Consider the following 22,685-nt stretch of genomic DNA (forward strand, 5'->3'; position numbering starts at 1 on the left):
TAATTTCCTATGCTCTACTCTAACAACTAAGAAGACCTCCCTAGCAAGCACATGTTTCCTTCGGAAGCTTGTTTTTCTTACTGCCAGTCTTACCAAAAGGACAAGAAGAGGCTCATAGAAAAAAATAAAATAAATAAAAACTAGGAAGCCAGATGAGCGATGAGGCTGTGGTTGTGAAGTGGAGGTTCTGTGGAAGTGGAAGATTGCTTCAAGGCTGCAAAACTTAAGCCTCTAGTTGGAGACGCAAAGTTACTGTTGCTGCTGTGGCAATCAACACCTCTGAACCAAACCTAATCACAGCAATGGCAGCTGAGAAGCAGCACCATGGTGGAGTAATGGCTTCCATGGAGAGAGTGCCACCCAAGAGAGATCTTGCTAGGAGAGAAGGAGAGATGGTGCTGCTGACCTAGCCTAGAAGGGAGAGCTAGAGAATATAATTACAAACTGTATTACAAATTGCATAACACTAATGACAAACATAAATTTCACAAGTTCCTTTTATGTATTTGGAAATCACTACTGGATTCACACATAATGCTGACTATTATAAGTGTAGTTTCAATTCGAAAAAATAAATAAAAACTATTCTCTCTATCTTTAGTATAATGGTTAAACTTCAACTACAGCAAAGTTGTCTCATAACAAAGAGATTTCATAAAAGTCATATGAAATCAAGTTTGTTTAAAAATATAAATGGATCATCAGTATTTTACAAGTTATTTTATCTTTAGATTTTATGATTATAATTTTTAAGGTTTATCATTATCAAATAATCTCAATATTGAGAAATCATAAATATATATAACTCTAAATCATAATTTTATAACTACTAATAATATAATAATAAAGTAGATATCAAACTCTTGTATTTTAATATTTTAGAGAATATAATAATAATTATAGAAAAGCTTAGATTTAAATCTTGCTCTTACACACATTGTCTCTTAGAAGGAATTATAACAAAGAGACCCATAAAATCAAAAAATCTTTAAGAATGCAGAATTTCCAATAACTCTATATTCCATTACCACATCCATAACAATATTATATACTATTATATTGATTATATTTTAATTTAAATATATTTATCTTTATTGTTAGCATATTATATTCTTTATTTAAGCTATAACCAGTTTGTAAATCCACACATAATACATTTGTCATTGTTGAAAGCCACTATTCACTCAAGTAATCATCATCGAATGCCACATCTAAAGATAAAACCATTATAGAATACTATAATAAAAGCCTCTTTACCATTACACATCTAGAAAAGCCATCATGTTAAATGGCTTTTATTGTGAAAAACTACATAAATTCCAAAAGCCACAATCTTTGGCTCATTATGATTCTGGTGATGTGCATATGAAATTTGTAAGATGCTTAGGTTAGGGTTGAGAAGTTTGTCAATGAGCATTGTTAGTGCAGGGAATATCAACTGGGATATATCATTTTTGTGTGAGTGGTCTTTTTGTCAAGTGAGTGTTAAAACATCTTAGTGCCTTTAGAAAGTGGGAAGAGTGACAAACTTTCTCACTGATATGTTGATTTATATAAAGTGTTGGAGCACATTGATAATGCAACTTATTAGGTCAGTGTGAAGATTCATCCAATATTTTATGTAAGCAAGTTGAAAGGTGTGCTATCTTGGAGTGAAGAGCCCAGTGACTCTTTGATGCATAAGGCTCTGGATGACGGACTAGGAGTTTGAGTAAAGTTCCCTAAAAAAGGTGATCACCAATTCAACTCATCCTTGGGATAAGGACTTTATTCAAAGGGATGAATTGTTAAGTGCCAAATTTAACCACATCATTAATGTTCAACTAAAGGGTATATTAATGCTTGAACTTAGGGTTAAGGATACCTAACCTACCACATTAGGAGCGGTGGCATGGTGGAGCTTTTGAGGTAGCTTGGAGTGGTTGGGTGGTGAGGAACCAGAAAGAGATGTAATATAGTCCAGGCAAACCTAAACCTCTTTTTCTTTGTTATTTACTACTGGATTATGATATCTATGTTCTTATTCCACCATTGCCAGAACTCTCATTTGACTATGCTATTCTCAGACTTTCTCTTTTGTGTTGCATGGTTACTGTTCCAGGTTCATATAGGATGGAGATCAGCATCTTCTTGCTTGGATTGCTGAACTTCATATAAAATCAGGAAGACAAAGCCATGTCCTGCATGCAGCATGCAGAATCTTGACCTCCTGTGGAGAACACCTTGTTTAGTGTGGGATGCAAGCTGAGAGAGTAAAATCCAAGTAGAAAAGAGACATTGTAGTGACATCCCTGCATGGATTGGCAGACTGTAAGTAGCTTTGAAAGAATTAAGATGTAGACACCTGCTTCTTTCTTTTTTTCTAAAACACAACTGAGAACAAGTAGAAAGAGGTAGAGTTTAATTAGTTGCAAAGCTTGCAGCTGAACTAATAGTTTTGTGAAACACAAGTTCAGTTTGGAAGATGGCCTGATGAAGATTACAAGGTAACTCTGTTATGTATGGTTTGTATTTTCATAGCTATTATGTTCTAGAGAAATGGCAGAAATTTTAATATCGGCACACAAAGACAATGAAGAAGGGAATGATGGACACCACATCAATCAGCAGGTAATTCTATATTCTTTCTCATTCGACAGCGTTTTTTGCTTAGATCAGGACGAGCTATCTGGTCTAACTCATTCTCAAGGCAACCTCTAGAAACTTCATTGTTTCTACACAACCCTCGTCCTGATAGAGATGTTGCTGAAGATAATTCGTAATGAGTTAAGTTCAAGCATAAAGACTCTTGGATAATTCTCTGCATTCTTCATTTTTTCTTTGTGTGTGCCTACAGCTTAGCGTTTCAAACATGACCACACTAGCCATTTGGAAGCTGTTCTCTCCTTTACAGCTGTTGTGTTGTTTGTTGCCCGAGAAAGTCTCTTTTGCCATATTTTCTCACCAGTGGCTCGGTGATGACACCCACTATAATCGTACTTCCCAAGCATGGCAGAGATCATGGCTCTTTGTCTCTTTATGTTCTCAGGTGTTGGATTTCAAGTCATGAAAAGGACGGAGTTTGCATTGGGCCTGACTTCAGGATCTTTGTAAATTCGTTCATCACAGTTTTTCAGCTTTGCATTGTTCTCATAAGTTGGCACAGCTTGAACTCTTATGTCTTACAGGTTACAATGACTGATGATCAATGTCTTACATTATGTTCGAACATGATCATTTTTGGGCTGGTGACTGAGAACTTGATCATCACTCCAAATCTCGAGGATCACAGGGTCCTATGGTTCAAGAAACATTCGACAAGCAGGAAATGTATGAAGCTGTGGTTGGAGTAATATCTTCACGAGCTGTATCCTTTTTCTCTGGTTGCTGATGTTCTGTTGCAATGAAGATAAGCGTCTTACCTCAGGAGAGAAAGACTGCACAATTAGTGCTAATCAGGTATTGCTGGTTCTGTTTTTCTCGCAAAATTTAATTTTTTCCATCAGGTGTCCGAGGCTGGCGACTTTAAGCAATCATATTGGCGGCAAAGTTTTGGAGGTTGATTTAACAAAAAAGTGGCTGTGTACAGGTAATATCTTTAATATTCACGGATAATTAACCACTAATGGCTCACCATGCAGGAAGAGATTTTTCATGCTTGTCAAAATATAGTATGAAGGGTAAACTCATTGGATTTCCATTCCAGGTGCTTATGTCTTATGCTTTCAGTTATGGACAATCTGCCAGCTAGGGACGAGGTGAGAGGGTCAGTCAGGCTCACTGGCGGGGCCACCGGAGTAACCTGGCTCAGCGAAAAAGCTTCGTTCTTGCTGGCGACCATAGACGAAAGGCTGAGTGCACAGCTGTACTGATCGTGGCCAGTTTTGTCTCGTGAGTTCTACAGTTTTTCTTTTTCTTTTTCTTTTGCAGTGAGCCTTCTGTGGGTTTCTGGACCAAAATGGAGGTGAAGATGTTGGCTTAGCAACTGGTCATTGGGAATGGGTCATTTTTGTGGTGATCTAGAGCTCAAGAGTTTAATTCGATGGTTGGATGCTTCTTAGGTAAGAGTTTCAGGTAATCAAATCTTGGAGATAGATCTTCTGTGATATTTTATTAATTCTGCAGCGTCGAATGCTTGAAGCTCAACATGAGGTAAATTTGAGATTTACTTCAAAGATGAAGCGATCTTTAGCAAACTTCTAGATCGTCAGGCATTTATTACCGTTAGTGCCGTCTCCTTTAGCAAAATCTGAAGTTGGGTCATGTTGGCCTCCCATTGATGTCAAACTTGGGAGAGCTTTCTGCTTGCTATGTTGAGAAAGACCTCTCTTTTCAATCCAAAACACTTATCGATGTCTTCTCTTGAGTTCACTATAAAGCTCCAGGCCTTGCATTGTACTCTAGAAACTTCAAAAAGATGGATACCAGATTTTGCAAAGAGTTGACTGTGTAAGCATAGAGTGCATTCACGAACTTCATTCTTGGTGGTAAGCATGTACTTCCTGGGTGGAAATGGTGAAAGGTGGAGAGGACTCTCATCAGGCCTCACAAGTCTTCTCTCTCAAGCATAAAGTTGGAAAGTTCTTGGAAGTTCTTTGAGTCTGTCACTGATATTTTAAAGCCATTGTGACGCCTGATATCTTTAGCGCAATTGCGGTTCCCAGAGGTTTATCAGGCCTTCCGGGTCACGTCTCAAAGAGTCCAATCAAATATAATTCTCTCCAGCTCCAGTGAATGAATGAGACCAGAAAACAAAAACTCCGAGCTATGGTTGTATATGTGTACGAACGAATCACGAGTAATCTAGCCGTCTTCTCTGAATTTTTAGTGTTTTGGGCGATTGATGGTGTTTTCGATAGCCATGGCAGGGAAAAACGTAATTTACTTTCCCAGAACAGCTGGGAGCTCAGATAGTTTCATTTTGAACAACAATGACTCTTCACGGGGTGACTTGGCACTCTCTTTTAATTACAGGAATCGAGGTTGTCATTAGGGCTATCGCCGTCTTCGTATCTGCAGTTCAGGATTCGAATCACTAACAATTCCTAGGTTACAATCGGCGTGAACAGCAAGTCAAATGGCAACTTCTTTAAGACGACGAGCCACGGTGACTATGCCCGTTTTTGCGGGGTCTATGGGAGACTCAATTATACAATCATTTACCACGTAAATATTTCCAGATTCTTGTTTTTTACTTGAAAACCCTTTTCAGCTATGAAGATTATCTGGACAGCCAAATATCTGCAACCGACCTGTTTTACCTCGAGGACATAGATCTAGCAAGAAAGCTAATCGAGCTTGGGTAGGAAGATCTTTCTGCCCCTAAGATTCTCAATCATGTAATAATTTTAATCAGCTATCGAAGCAACGCAGAAATTATGACTAGAAATCAGTTTGTTGCTCAGAAGGAAGCCGCGGAGCAAGCACGGTTACTGGTACACATATGTATTTTTAGCTTTCCTTAATGATTTTAGATGCTGTCTTTGTGTAGGCCTTAAAAAAGGTTCCCAAGAAAATCTTTTCATCTGGGAAGGATCTCTCAGGCTTCCCGGTGCTTCAAGCTTTGGCAGAGAGAGAGATTCCAATTAGAAACGGAACATTATCGGTACCAAAAGATCCTTTTTCCTGTGTGTTTTGCTAGAATTGTGACTTTCAAACTACACAGACAATTGTCTACATTCGAGACTTCAATGCGAAGGGCCATGAAGTAAGTCAACATAAGTTTGTTTATTCTCGTTTCCAAGTGAAAATATTCTGGGCAAGAAGATTTCAGGATATGTTGATTACGGGGAAAGAATACGAACTGAAGATTTGGAGCCAGTGTTCGAACTCAAAAAGCGATTTCTTCCCGCACTATTTGACCTGTCATATTATAATTGGTATAAGATATTTTAGTATGAAACCGTACCTTACTAAAACTATTTTACAGGACTACGCTGCAAACATTTCAAAACTCGTCATTGAATTTTCAGGCAAGATGAGGATAAACTTCTATTACTAAGTTATGGTATTTATTGACCATAGGTCGTTGCAGAAGGCGATGCTGGTGTAATGTTTAAAAGCAAAAAGGACCGAAAGATGTTGAATGTAAGAAATTCCTTACATTTTACTTCTTTAGGATCACTGGGAGAATGTATTTGTGTAGGTCCATGCTGCTATGGATCCAGGGGATAACTCTACGAGGACTGAAGTATGTCCATCTCTGAATTTCATGTAGCTTGATAGTTCCTTGCAGATTCCAACACACGAGTATAAACAAGCTGTGCTTTTTGACCATGTTACGCGAAAGAAAGGCTTGTAGAAACGCCTACTTGTCTCAATTCAAAATGTTGAGACATTTTGATGATGTATCATCGTATGATGATACATGCTTGTATCATGTATCATGTATCATCATACTTAAAAAATGGTTTCTTGGAGCCTGGCATATTAGTTGCCTCGATCTGGATCCAAAAATAACGAAACACTTCACCTCATGCAGGCAACGTCCACTAGTGACAACCTCAGTGGTTCTCACAGAAATTCTTCGTCTCAATTCAATCGTCTGATATGGTGCCTCGTACTGCATTTGATCAGGGCTTCTTAATCATGCTTGTACATGGGAGTGTCGCAATGTTGACCTTGCAAATAAATTAAAACATCTTGCTACTAACGGTTTACTTGTCAAATAGATTAAACAAGTATTATGTTTTGAAGTTTGGTACTTGTGCCATCGGAACCCTGGAAACAGTTGAAGATGTGCTTTGTTGACATTGAAATGGGCTAAGGTCACGCCGTTAGGACTAAGTGCTGATGTGACAAAGTGGTTCATGCTTAGAGGACAGAGAAGATGAGCAGTGGGTGCTGAGTGTGAGTGTTCTTGAGCCTCAGGGTGACAATCACTCTTGCTTCTTAATGAGAGCTTGTCCCAGTTATGGTGTGAGGTGACACAGGAGCCACTGCTTCTAGCATTGTGCTGAAAGCATTGATGTCATGAGCATGACTACTCTTATCATGCTCCCAACAGGTCACTGATTTCTTTCTCTAACATGGTCCATCAATGAAGGACAGGCATTGCTAGCATCAGTGTCTCAAATGTGATGCAATAAATTGGGGCAAAGGTTTGCTTTTTGAGGCATAATAGCCTGCTTCTCTGTTTGAACATCCCATGCGTGAGATGAAGCTTACTGTGGCTGAAGCAGGCTAGCAATTTCTTCTAGGAAAATGGCAAGTACTAAGGCAAATGAAGCTTAGGATATAATGAGGAGTCAGGCATGTACTCTTGGTATGAGAGCTATACAATTCTTGAGCAGTGTTTTAGACCAAGGTCTTGAGATTTAGTTCCTAACACAGAGTTCCCAGCTTAGAGACGCTGCACATGTGACCATCACCGTCATTTTCTGTGTGGTGACAGTGATAAAATGACGGTGGCACTGTACATGTAATCATCATCCACGTCAGATTATTCTAGAATATTCTAAAATCAAGTTACTGTTGAGTTAGTGCTGATTTGTCATTGATTAATGCCACATCATTAGGGTTCATGTGGATGAACAGAGCAATGGCTATGGTTTCTGTGGTTGCTGCGGCTGCTGCTGCAGTTGATCAGTTGGTTGTTGGTTATAGAAGATCTAAAAGGCATCTCAGAGAAGATCTTGAGGATGAGAGGTTTGAAGCTGCTCTTTAACAACAATCAGTGCTGGTGTATCATCAATGTGCTTGGTAGTAGTTGGGAGTTGGTTGCAACTGAACTTCTTTCAGGAGGGTGATTTCTATATCAGACCAAGGTCTCTTCATTGGTTTCCTCATTGGGTGGACAAGGTTGGAATGCAAAATCCAACAAGGTGGAGAGAGTTCTTCAGAGTTTTTGAGGAGCAGTTCATGACAATCTGCAAACTTGTTGCTCCGTCAATGCAGAAAAACATTCCATCTAGATATGTTCCTGTTGGTAAGCAAGTTGTCATTGCTTTATGGAGATTAGCTTCAGGTGATTCTTTTGCTAGTTTGGCAGAGCATTTTGGTGTTTCTAAAACAACTGTCTGGAAGTATTGTCAGAAGTTCTCCAACACAACATTCCAGCATCTAGGACAATTTCTTGCGTGGCCAGCAAATTTGTCAGCAGTAAAAACAGGTTTCAAGAGTCTTTGTGGCTTCCCAAATTGCTGTGGTGCAATTGACTGCACGCATTTCGAAGTTGAGCTTCCTGGAAATGCTTTTGCAAGTGATTATTACAACAAGGACAAGGATTACTCAATTGTCATGCAAGCAATCGTGGATAGTGAAGCAAGGTTCCTGGAAATTTGAGCCTGGGAGTTGCAACGACAACCGTTTTGAGGAAGAGTTCATTCTATAGAAGAGCTCAATCAGGTGAGATTGTTAACAGACCAGTAGTCTCAAGAGGCCAATACCAGTTTCGGGAGTACATCATCGGAGACTATGAGCTTCCGTGGTTGGTTATACCGTTTCTAGGTGCAAATGGAACTGAATTGAGGGAAGCATTCAACTTTTACTTGTTGTCTTCGAGGATGGTATGTGAGAGAAGTTTCAAATTGCTTAAAGGTTGTTGGAGAATGTTTAGGAAGCTGGTTGAAGTTGAGACCATCACTCAGCTAACAGTTGCCATAAAAACAGCTTGCATTCTGCATAACTTCATTATTGGTACAGGTGACATAGGGGAAATAGACATTGAGCCTGAGCCAGTGACTAATTGACCACAAGGCTGGCAACCGGAGCCTCATGTTGCTGCTACAGAGCTTAGAAACATTCTCACTACTTATGAAAAAGACTTAAACAAATCCACTTGAAGCTCACGAATTTGTTTATTTTAGTGTGCTCTATTTAACACACAAACTCAAGTTTTATTTTTCAGGGTTTTGACTGCGACACCCACATTTCCAGCCTGTGCAGCTTCATGCCGCTCGAGGCACTGCATGACGAGCTGCGCAGTCACCTTGCAACACTCAAGAACGAGCTCATCGAGCTCATCAACAAGGATTACAAAGATTTCATGAGCCTCAGCACGCAGCTTGTGGATGTGGATGGTGCCGTGCTCTGGATGTGCACGCCATTGCAAGAGCTGCGAGGTAAGCTTGTCACCATGCGCAATGGTGTCGATGGAGTGCTGCTCGTGCTCCAGGACGCACTCAAGCAGAGATCCAAGGCCTTTGCATCGCAGGAGATTCTCAAGTTGCTGCTCGACACCTCTCATGTGGTTTCCAAGGTAAGATCGAGTGGAGTGAGTCCTTTTATTTCAATTCCTAGCTTGCTTGCAGATCGAGAAGCTCTTGCTGGAGCTCAAGGAAAATAGAATTTCCAATGGAAATCTAGTGAGTGGCAGTGAAGGATCTCTGGATCTGGTCGACAACAACAGTGGTGATGACCTGTGGAGTCGATTGTTGGAGCGAATTATGAGTGAGATGAATCATCTAAAGTTCTATGTTGCCCGCATCCAGGTGAAGTGACAAGAAGGTTCTCTACCATTGTCTACGTGCTTATGTGGCTATTGACAACACTGCTGGAGCTGAAGAGGCTTTTCATATCATAATTGTGGCACCTTTTGTCTCCAGGCTTTTTCCTGGGAATTCTTCCAAAGACTTGGTGGGTGGAGGAGCCGCGGACAAGCTGGAGGAAGAATATAAACAGGTCGAGGTGCATATTACTCAAGATTGTAAGTTCATGCTGGATATCGTAGCTTCTGGTAAGCTTTCCAAATGCCTTTTTCTTTTTTCGCTCTTTTTTGCTTCTTTTCTTTTTAGAAAACTCTGGACTTGATGTGTTTGATGTTCTTGGAAACTCCATTCTTAAAGAAGTGCACTCAGCAATAGTGGCAGGCAAGCCTGGCGCACTTTCACCTGGGAAACCAGCAGAGTTTTTGGCAAATTACAAGTCAAGCCTGAAGTTTCTATCGGTAGTAGAAGGTATGTAGCTTGGGTATTGCTAAGAAAGACCAACTCAAGCATATCAATTTCAGGATACTGTCAGTCACAATCGGCGGTTCTTGCTCTTTGTCTCAAGCAAGTGATGCTGAATTCGTGAAGCTTTGGAACTTGCCAGCTTATTTTACCCTGCAGTGGTAGGCTGGGTGGTAGAAGGCCTGGACGTTGTCCGGAAGATTGTGAGTACCAGGGTGGTCAAAGATAACACAAGCAATCTTTACTTCTGGTATGTATTTTCTTCTCTTTGTTCCTTGGGAAAAATCTCATCTCGGACCCCATAGCACTGCCAAGCTTATAGGCGATACCTGAGCAGTGGTCACTGAGAGGGGATTCAATCAAACATAGGCAAAGATTGTCATTTTGCAGTGGGTACTTACTCTTGTAAAGTTCTTTCTTTCCTTTCAATCTAGCTCTGATCCATATTGCCAGACGACTGATACAAACAGCTTTACGCAAACGCTCATGTCCTTCCAACAAGAATGCTCTTTCTAAATCGATGGAATTGATCCAAGGATACTGGCAGCAGCAACACAAGGTGGGAATGCTGAGCCTAGAATTGTCGATCAGGTAAATCATCACATCTTCATCAGTTCATCATCTCTTTCGTTGCTTCGGAGATAGTAATCAGCAACGCTGTAAACTACAAAAGTGAAGTTCCTGAATAAGAAAATGAATTGACTTACCAAAGAATCAGCAATTGCAAACAAGGCTTGAGCTACTTGATTCACACTCTTCACCATCTGGCTATCCACAGCCAGAGTACACTCCATGAATTCTTCCTTCTTCAGATTATGACGACAAATTTCCTTCTGGCTATCTTCCATTGTATCAATGAGCCTCACATTGTTGTCGTGCAACGCTCCTGCAAGTTGTTTTGCAAGTTGTGTGCGGGACTTCTTCCTTAGCCAGCCTGAACTGTCATTGCCAGAAATGATTATGAACAAAAACTACAAAACATACTTTCAGGCTTTGATTCTCCATATGGAGGTGATGGTGATTGTTGTCGTGAAGCTCCTGGTGTTGGTAATGGTGATCATTGGGATGTAGGTGGTGAAGACATTGATTTCTGAGTCTGTCTCTGTGAATTCACATTCGACGGTCCTGAAGCCACTCGTCCATCAGTGTGTAGAGTTGATCATTGAACTTTGGTAAATGCTTTACGACGTTGCTCTGTCATGTTCTAGTAACTGCTTCTGCCAGTAGGAACATGATATTCATATGATTTGATTTTGTTGAACTCTTTGTAGATATACTCCCAACAAGATTGACATTGCCCAAGCAAACAGTTGACACCATGTGTCAAATAGTAGCTCCAAACTTATTGAACAACTGGACCAAAACTTACTTGGAGACTTGCTGCCAACGAACGCTTGCAGTCTTATGCCTCTTTTGAATGCTGCCTCACTTCTGTAAGAAGAAATCATGCCTCTTTGCTTCAATCAAAACCAACAATTCATTCAAAGACCAATGCCCCCGATTTCCAGCTGGTTTTAGAGGCTTCGGTGGAGTGGAAGCAGTAAAATTCCCCTTGCTGAATTAAGAACCATCATACACAACCTCTTGCTAACATTGAGTGGAGAACATAATCTCCAAGTCATTCAGTTGCTACTCTCCCATTCTGCTCAAGATCCTAAAACCAAGAATTGACACATCAGCAATAGTGGCAGGAGGAAATAACTATCACATCAGCATTTTAACATGCTATTGCAGGTTTGACGGTGGTCAACTGGCTCCAGTTTTGAAAAACATTCAAATTGATTTCACCTTCACAATGCCACCGTTAAAAAAGTGACAATGACAGTGACATGTACTAGGGCAATGTCACTTCAAATTGCTGATGTGACTGTCACAATTTAACTGTGATGGTCACATGTGCAGCATCTATTAGGGCAGGGTTTGATGTGTCCACTACACCCCTAAAATTTTAAGGTTACATATGACAACCACATCATTAATATAGTTTTTGCCAACACAATTAAATCTTTTGTCTTTTATAAATATTGATTGCCAGTTTAGATATGAAATAGTTTTCTTAGTTTATTCTACCAGGTCCACCTGGAAACTTCTCCCTTTCCAGAAAAAAAACCTCCCGCCCTCATAAATTTTATGGTTACATGTAAACCCCCCTTAAAATTGCCACGTCACAAATATAATTATTGCTAAGTCAGTTAAATTATTTTTGTCTTTTATAAGTATTGATTGCTATTTTATACATAGCATCATTTTATTAGTTTGTTCTACTAGGGGTTCTAGGCAGCAGGAGAATTTTTAGGGGGATACCTCCCTTCCCCCAATTTCAATGGCGGGGGGTTAAAAGTTGCCCCCCCTGAAAAACTTCCTCTAAGGGATGCATGGAACCCTGCTTTTGAGATTATTCTGAGGCCTCAGAATATTCCCTCATCCTTGTGTAGAGTTCCCAACTATTTGTTTGGCACTTGAGCTCTTCTATGTGTCTTGAGTGTGAGCATATGAGAGGGAGTGTGGATCTATCATTAGGGCTTTAGAATGCCCCAAAATTTGGTGAATCTAGCAATTTCAGTCTAGTCTAGCCTTCTTATGAGGATTTGTGCATTTCATAAGAGATGAAGTTGATTTTACCTCATTAGAAAGAGGAAGCCATGGCCTTCTGATTGGCAATGGAAATGCAACTCTTCTTTATTTGGGTTAGCAATTTGAAGGCCTTGGCTTCCTCAATAACAGGCCAATTGAAATTGCCTTTCTTTCCATTTCTTTGTCTAGTTTTCATGAGTGTCATGGCTCTTCATGTTGGTCTTCTTCTCTTTATCTAAGTCTAAACTTTCCAATATGTCTATTTATGTCCAATTTTGTAGCCAGAGTTAAGAGATATTTGTTAAAACATATTTGCCAAAGGTATTTGTGAAGGTTTAATCCATTTCTTTTGGTTTTTTCACTTCATCTCCACATTCTTCATCTGATTTGTATGTGTATATATTTTTTGAGATACCCACAAAAGTTTTAGTACTTTCTTTAGCTAGATTCTCATTTCTTTGTGAGGAATTAGCATTTGTGGGACATACAGTTATCTTTGTTGGAGATTTCTTCTTTGGGACACTCTTTTTTTTGGAGGCATTGATAAAGATGGTGAAGAGGGAAAATTAAAAATTCTGAGAATTATCTAGAAAACTTAAATCTTATAGTTTGTTCAATGGTTAAAGAGCACTCATAGCTGCATGACCTGAATAAAGAAATATAGAAATAAAGGTGAGAAAAATAGAGAAAAAATGAGAAAAAAATGATAAATAAAAAGAAAAAATAAGAAAGAGCTCCCAATACCAGAATGGCTTAAGGAGCATATTCTATCTCATTCCTAAAAGGGCACTATTGCCTCTATTAACAAAAGTGTGCACAAATCACCTCTATTGCCTTCATTATTATGATAGAAAGAAATCTCAGCACTAGTTGGTGAATGACCCAATCCTGGAGCTGAGAATGACAAGAAGAAGGTTCTGCTCAATATTGAGACAGCAAGAAAATGGTTACTTCTCAAAATCACCACTTTGTAACATGTTTGCTTTTGGCAGCCCAAAACTCATATGTAACACATCCACTATCTTGAGTAGTGGGTGAAGAAGAGGAGTCACCATGAAGATTTAATTGAAAAAGCATTGGTAGAAAAAGTTTTGTAAGAGAAAACTTGTCTACTACATCAAATGCCCACAAGCCAAGTGCATAAGATCCATGGTTTTCAACTTGCTTCAAAGGTGGTTAAAAATCCTCTTCAAGCCTAATATCTCCTTACTGTGGAAGTGGAAACATAGCTGGATCAACCATGGCAACCATCATCATGCTTCTTTGCCAATAACTTGTAAATGTCTAAGCTCTTGACTGGACTCTAAGAAAAAAAAAATTTGCATACCTCACACAAAACAAGAGATAGAATTCTGATTGTCAAAAGTTCTAGATCAATCAAATCTAGGATTCATGAAAGATAAAAAGCCAAAAGCCTGATCCAATTCAACAATAATAGGAATTGAAAAGAAATAAAAATATCTAGATCAAATAAAAGACTAAAGTGGAAATACTTAGCTTGAAATTGATATAGATCCTTTTATTTTTGTTCTAGAAATTAATACTCCAAATGATGCCTTCGCTAAAAAGTGAGCCATGCCACTGTGGTCACCATCTGTTGCAAGGGAATCCTGAAAAATGCCACTGAAAAATGTGTCATATTATCAATCTCAATAATGAACCTAATGGATTAATCTCTAAGTACATCTGGGAATATTCCCAGAATCATACCCACAATCTAACACCACATCCTTGGGTATAGCTTCAAATCTAGCTACCAGACCAGCTCTAAGCTTTCAAAGTGGGATCTTCCAGCCATCCTCCACACTCTCTCAGGTCCTGGAGGACATTCTCACTCAAATTTCTGGCACTTTATCTAGATCATGCTCAGTGAGCTTAATTGGCAAGATTTTAAGAAGCATTCCTGGTTTTAACACTCAAAAAACTCATGATCTCATTCTTTGTAGTAACATTCAGATAAGACACTCTTCCTCAAAGGCATAAGCAATGCTCAGCTCTCATTTTCAAAGCAACATCATCTCTCTTGTTGGCATACTCCAGTGGCTTGGAAGTGGCTGGCAACATGGTTGTCATTCTCAAACGATTTACTAATTATACTGTGATTCTGGCTTGCATTTGTAAGAGTGTTAAGATCTTCACCGATGGCATGGGTTTGACATTTGACTTCCTTATAAGGGACTACCACCATCATCTCAGAGTCTATCTTGGGATGGATATTTGAGTTGTATAATGCAGTATGACTGACATCTTCTATATGGATTGGACTACTCCATATTGGACTTTTCTAGCATCACCATACATATTCCAAAGTTCCTTGGCCTAAAAAAGAACTGGAGAATCAGCCATGATATCTTTGCAACCACAGAGTCAAGAATCAAGGTAGAAATTTTTCTAGCCACTTTTCTGACTCTAGCACCACATAAGGAGTCACTTAGGACCCTTACTAAGGATATCTCACAACATTCACACAGGGTTTAGGGCCTTTTATGAACATTATAGTTTCATAGGGCTTTATAAAAGCCTCTACCCCAGCTGTACCTACACCTAACTATGCTGCTGTGAGTCTGTGGTGGTGTTGATGCTAGAGATGCTGTTAGAGCTCTATTGGACATTCCTTCTTCAAACACTCTATTGGTGTGTCTATCCTTTATGTGTCTGCTTTGGGTCTAAGCCGAAACTCTATATAGTTGGTGGAGTATCCATATACTCATATTAGGCCTCTAGTATGTTGAAATAACACTAGACTTTGTTTGTCTCTATTATTAAAGTTGAGATTAAATATTTTATAGATTCACTAAGGAAGTTTGATTTTCCATCTATGGTGATTCAGATAGTTGGTGGTCAATTGAACCTCATTGGGATATTTTGTTTCATAATCTTGATGATTATGATATTGATGATTTGGCTATACCTTTGTATTGTTAGTATTTGCACATTTGCCAGTTAGCAATTGTATTAGTGTTTAAACAAGTTGAGTGATGAGTTAAGTTAGTTTTGTTTTAGAATAGATTGTTTAGTAAAGATTTGGCTTTGGCTTTTCTTTGAAAATGATTTAGTCATGGATTATGTTAACTTTGAAAAACTAAGAGTTAGTGATCAATATTAGAGTTGTTGGATCCTTGTTAGATATAAGTTGATTTTATATTGATTATTGATGAATCCTTTTGTGCTTGTTATAAAGTGAGTTGTATCTTATAGTGGAAGATAAATTCATATAGGATCAGATTGATGATCACTTATTAAGTTTGGCTTTATCATATTTGGTTTTTAGATTGATGCAAGTATGCTTCTTATTAACTTTTGCATCACAAAATTTTGGCTAATAGATGTGTTAGAAGGATATTGTGCATAATATATTCCTAATGCATATAGTTACCATAATTTCTTCTTTAACATTGAAGTTAGTCAATATGAGACTTATAATCATTATTATATAGGATTTGGTTATAAACTTTATTAAGTTTTTTGGTTTTTGAGTTCTCATACTCATTATTCCATTTGTTTGGAATTGCCAGAGAAGGTATTTTAGTTGACTAGCTTTAGTGTATGAGTTGGTTTCCACATCAACTATTAGTGATGATTAATTATCATCAAGAATATTTAATTATCTTTGTTAGAGGTCTTGCTTGATCATTGTTGATTATTATTCTTTAGGATGATGAATTATTTTTTAACAGTGATTATGCACCTCTATTGATAGAATGATTGATGATCTTTTGTGATGGTTAGTTTTTTTTGTGGCTTTTTATTTTTTGCATTATCATATATTCTTTGTTATTCTTCTTAGATTGGTTTATTGGGTTTAAAATATCAGTAAGATATTTGTGACACTTGCTTGAACAACTTTAGTTTCTTAGTGTTATTGATTTATTTGATTGACTAATGTTATAATTAATATGAATGAATATTTCTTGGCTTTTATAGCATTCATCCTGATATATTGGTTGTTACTAAATTTAGTTATGATAGATTGGGATATTATTTCCTTTGAGTGATATATTTATGACCATTGAGTGATAATACTATATATCCTTTGAGCTAGTTTTTGTAGGTTCCTTAGAATGCTATCTATGATTTTTGATAGCTAAATTATATCATTAATTTTTTTATAATATCCTTATCATTAAATTTTGCTAGGTGGTTAATATTATATTTTTAAACTAATAATCTTAGTGATTCCTGTACTATACTAGTTTATTGGATGATAAATTTGGCATTCTAATCTAATTTATTCACTGATACTTTGATATCCCTACAATATCTTTATCTATACCTTTGATATTATCCATCACATTAATCTTGAAATTTAGGCCAGTATTGGCAAACTAGCTTTGGCACTTTATATGTATAATAAAATCTTTTGTCATAGGATAGCTACTGTAAATTGGTCAATAACCTACCTCTTTCTCAATGTTCCTAATTTTTGTTAAAAAGGGCATAATTATATAAACAAGTCTAACTACTTGTTTACAATAGTGTATTTAAACATTATTGATGGCCTTTATCTCCTCTCTTTATTTCACATATAGGTAGAGGCATATCTTCTATAAGTTGAATGACATCTAGAGTAGCAAAGGGGTTGACTTTATTAAACATTTTCTTATTGGTGATAGCTAGATGGTGCATGAGTGTTAGTGCATTTTACATAGACAGAGAGATAGTCTTATAACTCATTTAAATTGGTGCACTTTTCAGAAAACTTTATTTGAAATTTCTTTCTTAGTGGTGGTCTAGACTAGAGTATGAATCAACGAAGACATTGACTTTCTTAAGGGGGGGAGCATATCATGAATGTGATTATGGGTACTAAAAGTTATTTGTTAGTAAGTCCTTTCAAATATTTTTTTTTTACTTCTAATAAGAGGTCAGTATTGCTAAATCCTTTATCACTTTCTTTTGTACTTTATCACAAATGTGACTTTGGGTATCAAAAGATACTTGTCAGCCAGTCTTTATGAACACTCTCTCGTTACTACCACAATAGTAAAAGGTTAGTATTATTAGTTCCTTTTATCAGCCCCTTTTGTCCAAGTGTTAGTAAACTAGATTTAGCATTTGTACTTGGCTGGATGAGTATAAGGAAGGAATTTCCAAGTGTCTATTTAGCCAAGCATATTTGGCTCAATTTATTAGTTTTCTTTTACTAGTAAGAACTCCTACAATATTGAGACTAGTTCTTCAATATTGTTATATGGTAGCTTACTGTATTTGTTAGACACCTTTGCTATTATGCTCCACATGTTGGTTCTATTTTGGATTCATATGCTATTTATAGTAAGTGTCTAGATCCACTCAAGAGGCATATCTATAAAATGTAGAGAGTGTCTTGAACCCTATGATGTTGTTCCTGCACCTTAATTCACAATTTAATGTCATTTTATATTTACTAAGTTTCATGCTTGTCCCAGAGACTAACTTCTAATACTAAGGGTGAAAGTTTAAAGCATGCGTTCCTCAAGGGGGGGGGGGTGAATGTATAGTAGGGATAGTGGTTGGAATGCATAGCTAACCACCTGAGACATTAGTTTGGCTTCTGCTAGGCTATATTGCTCCTTATTTTGCATATGACTTGGGTTTAAACCCAAGTTCTATACAGCTCTAGTTGATAGGGTACCCTCCTCTTCAAGCCACTAATATATCAAAATTGTCCTAGATACTATTTTGTATATCGATGTTAGATACAGGGAGCTAGTGCTCAGGATTGAGAGTGTACCAAACCTTCATTTTATAGTGCAATGGTTTTAAAGTTCAACTCCAAATTTAAGTGTGCTATATACTAGTAGAGTTAATTAAGAATGTTAAAACAAGAAATCATAGTATGACCCATAATATCCTTCTTAACACATCCAGAAACAAAACTTTATCAGGTAAGCGTTAATGGAGAGCATATTCATATCAATTCAAAACACAATATAAAGTTATGTTCAATATATGATTACTAAATTGATCCTCCAAAAATCCATCTTCTATAGTAAGACATAACTCACTTCATAATAAGCATATGAAGAATCATCACTAATATATATAATCCCAACTCAAATCCAACAAGAAACTAACAACACCAATATCAATCATTAACACTTCTTCTTACAAAGTTAGTATAGTGATTAAATTACTTTTCAAGGAAAAGCTAAAGCTCAATCTTTACTAAATAATTTGATTTAACACGTAGCTAGGCTCACTTGCCACTTAGTTCATTTTAATGCCAATCTAAATGCTAACTAGCAAATGTATGAATGTTATTGACACAAAGGTATGGCCAAACTATCAATACCATCTTCATTGAGACTAGTGAAATAAAATGTTAGTCTCCAATGAGGCTTAATCACTGACCATTTAAGTCACCACAAATGGATAATCTAACTTCCCCAACATGCCAAAGAAGAAACATCTCCTATCACTCCAATCTCAACTCCAACAATATCGATATCAAGACATCACTTTAACATCATTAGCACTAAAACAAAATTAAAAAAAAGTTATAGCAAATAACCACCCAAAACTCTTTAGCATCAAAGTTAACCAAGGTTAAAGATACTTTATTTAATATTCAAACCAATCCTTCATGAATACTTAGCTATAGATAATATATCATTAAAGACTGAATCACTATATTCAAGACTCAATACAATCTAATACCACAAACTAAACATAGCCAGATAATACTAAAAGAGGTAGAATTGATATACTAACATGGAAAAACTATATAAGCCAAACAACATAATCATTTGCAATACCATCCAGTAAACAAGCCTATCACTACCAATCATCATCAAGCTAAGTGAAGTATCAACAATCCTTGACAAAGTCTACAAGCAATTAGTAGTTGCAAAACAACCAACAATCACTTTACAACTTGCCTTTATAAAATTTAACACTAAAATCATATAATTGAGTTATATACTTATCCAATGGAAAGGTATAAGGAACTAACTCCCCAAAATGTCATAGGCTAAAGGATCTCTGAAACCAAGATTAGAATGATATAGAGTTTATTGGATGAGATCGAGTCTGTGATCAAGTCTAACACCGACTCCAAGATTGAGTTCGAAATTGAGTCTGAGATCAAGTTCGAGACTAACTCCGAGACCAAGTTCGGGACTGAGTGTAAGACCAAGTTTGAAACTAAGTCTGAGACCAAGTCCAAGGTCGGGTTTGAGATCGAGTATAAGATTGAGTCTAAGACCAAGTCCAAAGTTGAGTTTGAGATCGAGTTTGAGATCAAATCCGAAATTAAGTCCGAATACTAATACAAGTTATGGGGTGAAAGCCCAAAGCGATTGTTTCCTGGGGGGTGGGGGGCACTTGTAAAGGGTTCCAAAAATATAATACGGATAGTGAGGTCCAAGAACCAATCTTGAAGGAACTTTTCAATGGTGCTTGCAAACCAATTTGAGGTTGGGACTAGGGGTAAGGGGCCTTGGGTGGGAGTGAGCATGGACTTGGTGGTGTAAGAAAGGCCACCCAAGGAAGTGCTCAAGAGTAGCTCCCACTCCCGAAAGGGAAATTGCTTATAGTGGTTCCGGCTCATGTGGAATTGTGCCCGACTTATTGGTCCTCGCTCTTTCCTAGGGGCTTGGGCCTTCCCTTCAGGATGGAAGTAAGGGAGTAGGGGTACCCATACTGGGTTGTTAAGCCACAGTCTTTCCCCTCAGGGCCTCGGAATAAGAGATGCACCCAAGGCTTAGGATTTAAAAGGTCTTATGAGCAAATTTTGTTGTCCCAAGGGATGTTAAGAATTTGGAGGCTTTCTTGGCTGCTTGTGCATATGGGGAGTGTAGCTAAATTTTAAATTCAATCGAACCTAGGAAGGAAGATTATGAGAAAATTTGGGAATTTATAGATGGATGGCTAATACTCTGTTGCTTGTGTAGTGAGTAAGTAAAACCAAGTAGGATCAAGTAGTAGCTGATGCAATAGGCAAGAACCTTAGCAAGGGAACTCAACTAAGGTTAAGGCAAGTGGTGGTTAGATGAACGAGGTAAGTTGGCAAATAGGAAAAATAAAATTTATGGCTTACAAAAGGTAACACTCTAGATAGAACATAAAGAATCATAGACAAGTGTTGATAAAATGACTACTTAAATCCAATTGTACAATAATAAGCCTACCAACATGTCTAACCAATAGTTATGGGCATTGTGAAAGAACTTATGGACTAGTTATGAATGATTAACACTCAGCTAAAATTAAAGTGAAGACTATGAGATGGATTTATATATGTACATAACCTCTTAATAGATAAGGATACAGTATGGCTACTAACATTTCAACCACAAACAATAAAGCTAGATATCACCATCCTCAACTAAAGTGCAAAGTCACCAAGACTAAGTCATGATTTTTTTGCCCAAATTGTCAGTCAACTTAGTCAATTTTGGTCAATGGGATGGTCTATGGGGTAGTCAATGTGATGACCAGCTCACCAATGTCCTTTTGTGAAGGGGTCAAAGAATGCTAAGGTGAATGTGGTGAATCCATCATGGATATGGCTTAAATATCTGTTTGTAAGCAACTAAAATTTTCATTTTACTTTAATCACTTAATCACACCTTTGATCATTTAGAGGAGTCTTATTCACCACCTCTATAAGTCTCATTTCTAACTTGGGGACATACTAGCCCCAAGAATGGCACCTACACCTCTCAGCCTTTGCACTTGGTTTAAGTGCTTCATGTGTTTGATCCTATAATAAACACCCCAAAGGTATTACCAACATATCAGCCCATGATATTAAGGCCATATGGTAGTCCTAAACCACTTGTGTGCCATAGTCCCATCTCTCAAAGACTAGACCATCTATCAATGAGTGGTCATTTCAGACCACACCTTAACATCCTTAGGATGCCTGAAGATAGGGGGAGCACCCTTCCCTAATATCCTTACTTCAATCTCCACCAAGTCCCTCTTCATCTATGGCCGTGCTTGCCAACACCACTATTGGGTCAAGGCCTGAAGGCCTAACCACTAAGTCCCATTAACCTTTGGGACTTCCTCACTATGTGACCACATCCTTGGTCACACTATACAAGAGGATTGCTCCTCTTCCTTTCTAAAGTCTGGGATTTTGGGACAATATTTCAAAACATTGTGGTCTTACGCAAATCTCATGGGTACTCTCCCCACTTTCCACCCTTGGATGCCCTAGCCATGTGGCTAGAGTGAGGTTTCAATGAGCCATGCCAAGTATCCAAGTAGGTAGTGCCACCCACACTTGGATTGAGAGCATTGACTATTTAATCTCCTAGGGGAGCTAAAGGTAGTTTTTGAACACTTCACCAAGTTACCCCACTTGCCCATCTATGTTCACTTTAACCTTGGACTCCTCAGTGGTTATATCATCAACCACGTGGGTATACCCTTCCTTGGTCACACTAGCCTTTCCTGGCTAAACTAGCTCCACTAGAGTCCTTTGTAAGTGACTAATTTTTCCATTTTACTTTAGTCACTTAACCGCACCTCTGACCACTTGAAGGAGTCTCACTCACAACCTCCGTAAGTCCTATTTTGGACTTGGGCTTACTAGCCCTGAGAATGGCATCCCCGCCACTCAACCTCACTTGGTCTAAGTGCTCCACATGCCTGATCCCATGACCAACACCCCAAGGTACCACTGACATATCAGCCCGTTACGCTAAGGCCATGCCCTTTTACCTTGGTCACACCGGTGGTCTAACACCACCTGCATCATAGTCCCATCTCTCAGGGATTGGGCCATTTGTCTATGAGTGATCATTCCAAATCCACTCCTTAGCATCCTTAGGAAAGCTCTATTTCGTTAAAGTGGGATTTATTCAGTAAAATGGGACTAGGTACAAATTTTCAAGTATTTGAAAATGACGTGAAATTATATGTTTTTTGTCCAGGGGCTAGACATATCTGGGGCATGGTGACTAGCGCGGTGACTTTATGTCCAGACTGTGTCCATCTGGTTGTATAATAAATCTCATTGTCAAGGTGAACAAGCCGAATCTGAAGCTAAAGAAGAGCGATGGCATGCGCGCACACACTATTTGTTTGTTCATTGAGCGTGTGGTGAGCTTTCCAAGATGAACGTCATTCCTATTAGCCAGACATATAACTTAATGGTGAGAACATTTAGATATTATTCAATGTTATCTTTTTCTAACGAATCTAATTGTGAAGGTGTAGCAAGAGGCATTGCTAGTCTGGAGAAGTCATTTAACTCATTTGACCCTTAGTGTATTTTCATGAAACTAAATAACATTCATATTATTAAGG

The 22,685-nt window shown here is 38.1% G+C and overlaps 2 protein-coding genes across 2 annotated transcripts; both read left to right on the top strand.

The window, feature by feature from the left end:
• Window positions 1-2,538: 2,538 nt before the first annotated feature.
• Window positions 2,539-6,280, top strand: LOC9659703 (uncharacterized protein C4orf22 homolog). The gene is made up of 15 exons (XM_002969279.2): window positions 2,539-2,610; window positions 2,837-3,028; window positions 3,168-3,280; window positions 3,486-3,568; window positions 3,709-3,844; window positions 4,003-4,053; window positions 5,192-5,281; window positions 5,336-5,414; window positions 5,471-5,584; window positions 5,645-5,686; window positions 5,746-5,858; window positions 5,909-5,951; window positions 6,004-6,066; window positions 6,125-6,169; window positions 6,215-6,280. Exons 1-15 carry the CDS (start codon window positions 2,539-2,541, stop codon window positions 6,278-6,280), a joined length of 1,302 nt encoding a protein of 433 aa, XP_002969325.2.
• Window positions 6,281-7,519: 1,239 nt separating this feature from the next.
• On the top strand, window positions 7,520-9,993 carry LOC9659704. The gene is made up of 9 exons (XM_002969280.2): window positions 7,520-7,626; window positions 7,740-8,246; window positions 8,342-8,407; window positions 8,537-8,657; window positions 8,828-9,178; window positions 9,231-9,314; window positions 9,427-9,655; window positions 9,714-9,875; window positions 9,929-9,993. Exons 1-9 carry the CDS (start codon window positions 7,520-7,522, stop codon window positions 9,991-9,993), a joined length of 1,692 nt encoding a protein of 563 aa, XP_002969326.2.
• The last annotated feature ends 12,692 nt before the right edge of the window (window positions 9,994-22,685 follow it).

Source organism: Selaginella moellendorffii, unplaced genomic scaffold (assembly GCF_000143415.4).
Source record: "Selaginella moellendorffii unplaced genomic scaffold, v1.0 SELMOscaffold_12, whole genome shotgun sequence".
NCBI lineage: Eukaryota > Viridiplantae > Streptophyta > Lycopodiopsida > Selaginellales > Selaginellaceae > Selaginella > Selaginella moellendorffii.

Coding starts and splice junctions, on each gene's coding strand:
- LOC9659703 (XM_002969279.2), top strand. CDS start 2,539: ATGGCAGAAATTTTAATATCGGCACACAAAGACAATGAAGAAGGGAAT. Junction 2,611..2,836: donor GACACCACATCAATCAGCAG/GTAATTCTATAT, acceptor GTGTGCCTACAG/CTTAGCGTTTCAAACATGAC. Junction 3,845..4,002: donor GAAAGGCTGAGTGCACAGCT/GTACTGATCGTG, acceptor GTGGTGATCTAG/AGCTCAAGAGTTTAATTCGA.
- LOC9659704 (XM_002969280.2), top strand. CDS start 7,520: ATGGCTATGGTTTCTGTGGTTGCTGCGGCTGCTGCTGCAGTTGATCAG. Junction 8,247..8,341: donor ATCGTGGATAGTGAAGCAAG/GTTCCTGGAAAT, acceptor GATTGTTAACAG/ACCAGTAGTCTCAAGAGGCC. Junction 8,658..8,827: donor TAGACATTGAGCCTGAGCCA/GTGACTAATTGA, acceptor TTTATTTTTCAG/GGTTTTGACTGCGACACCCA.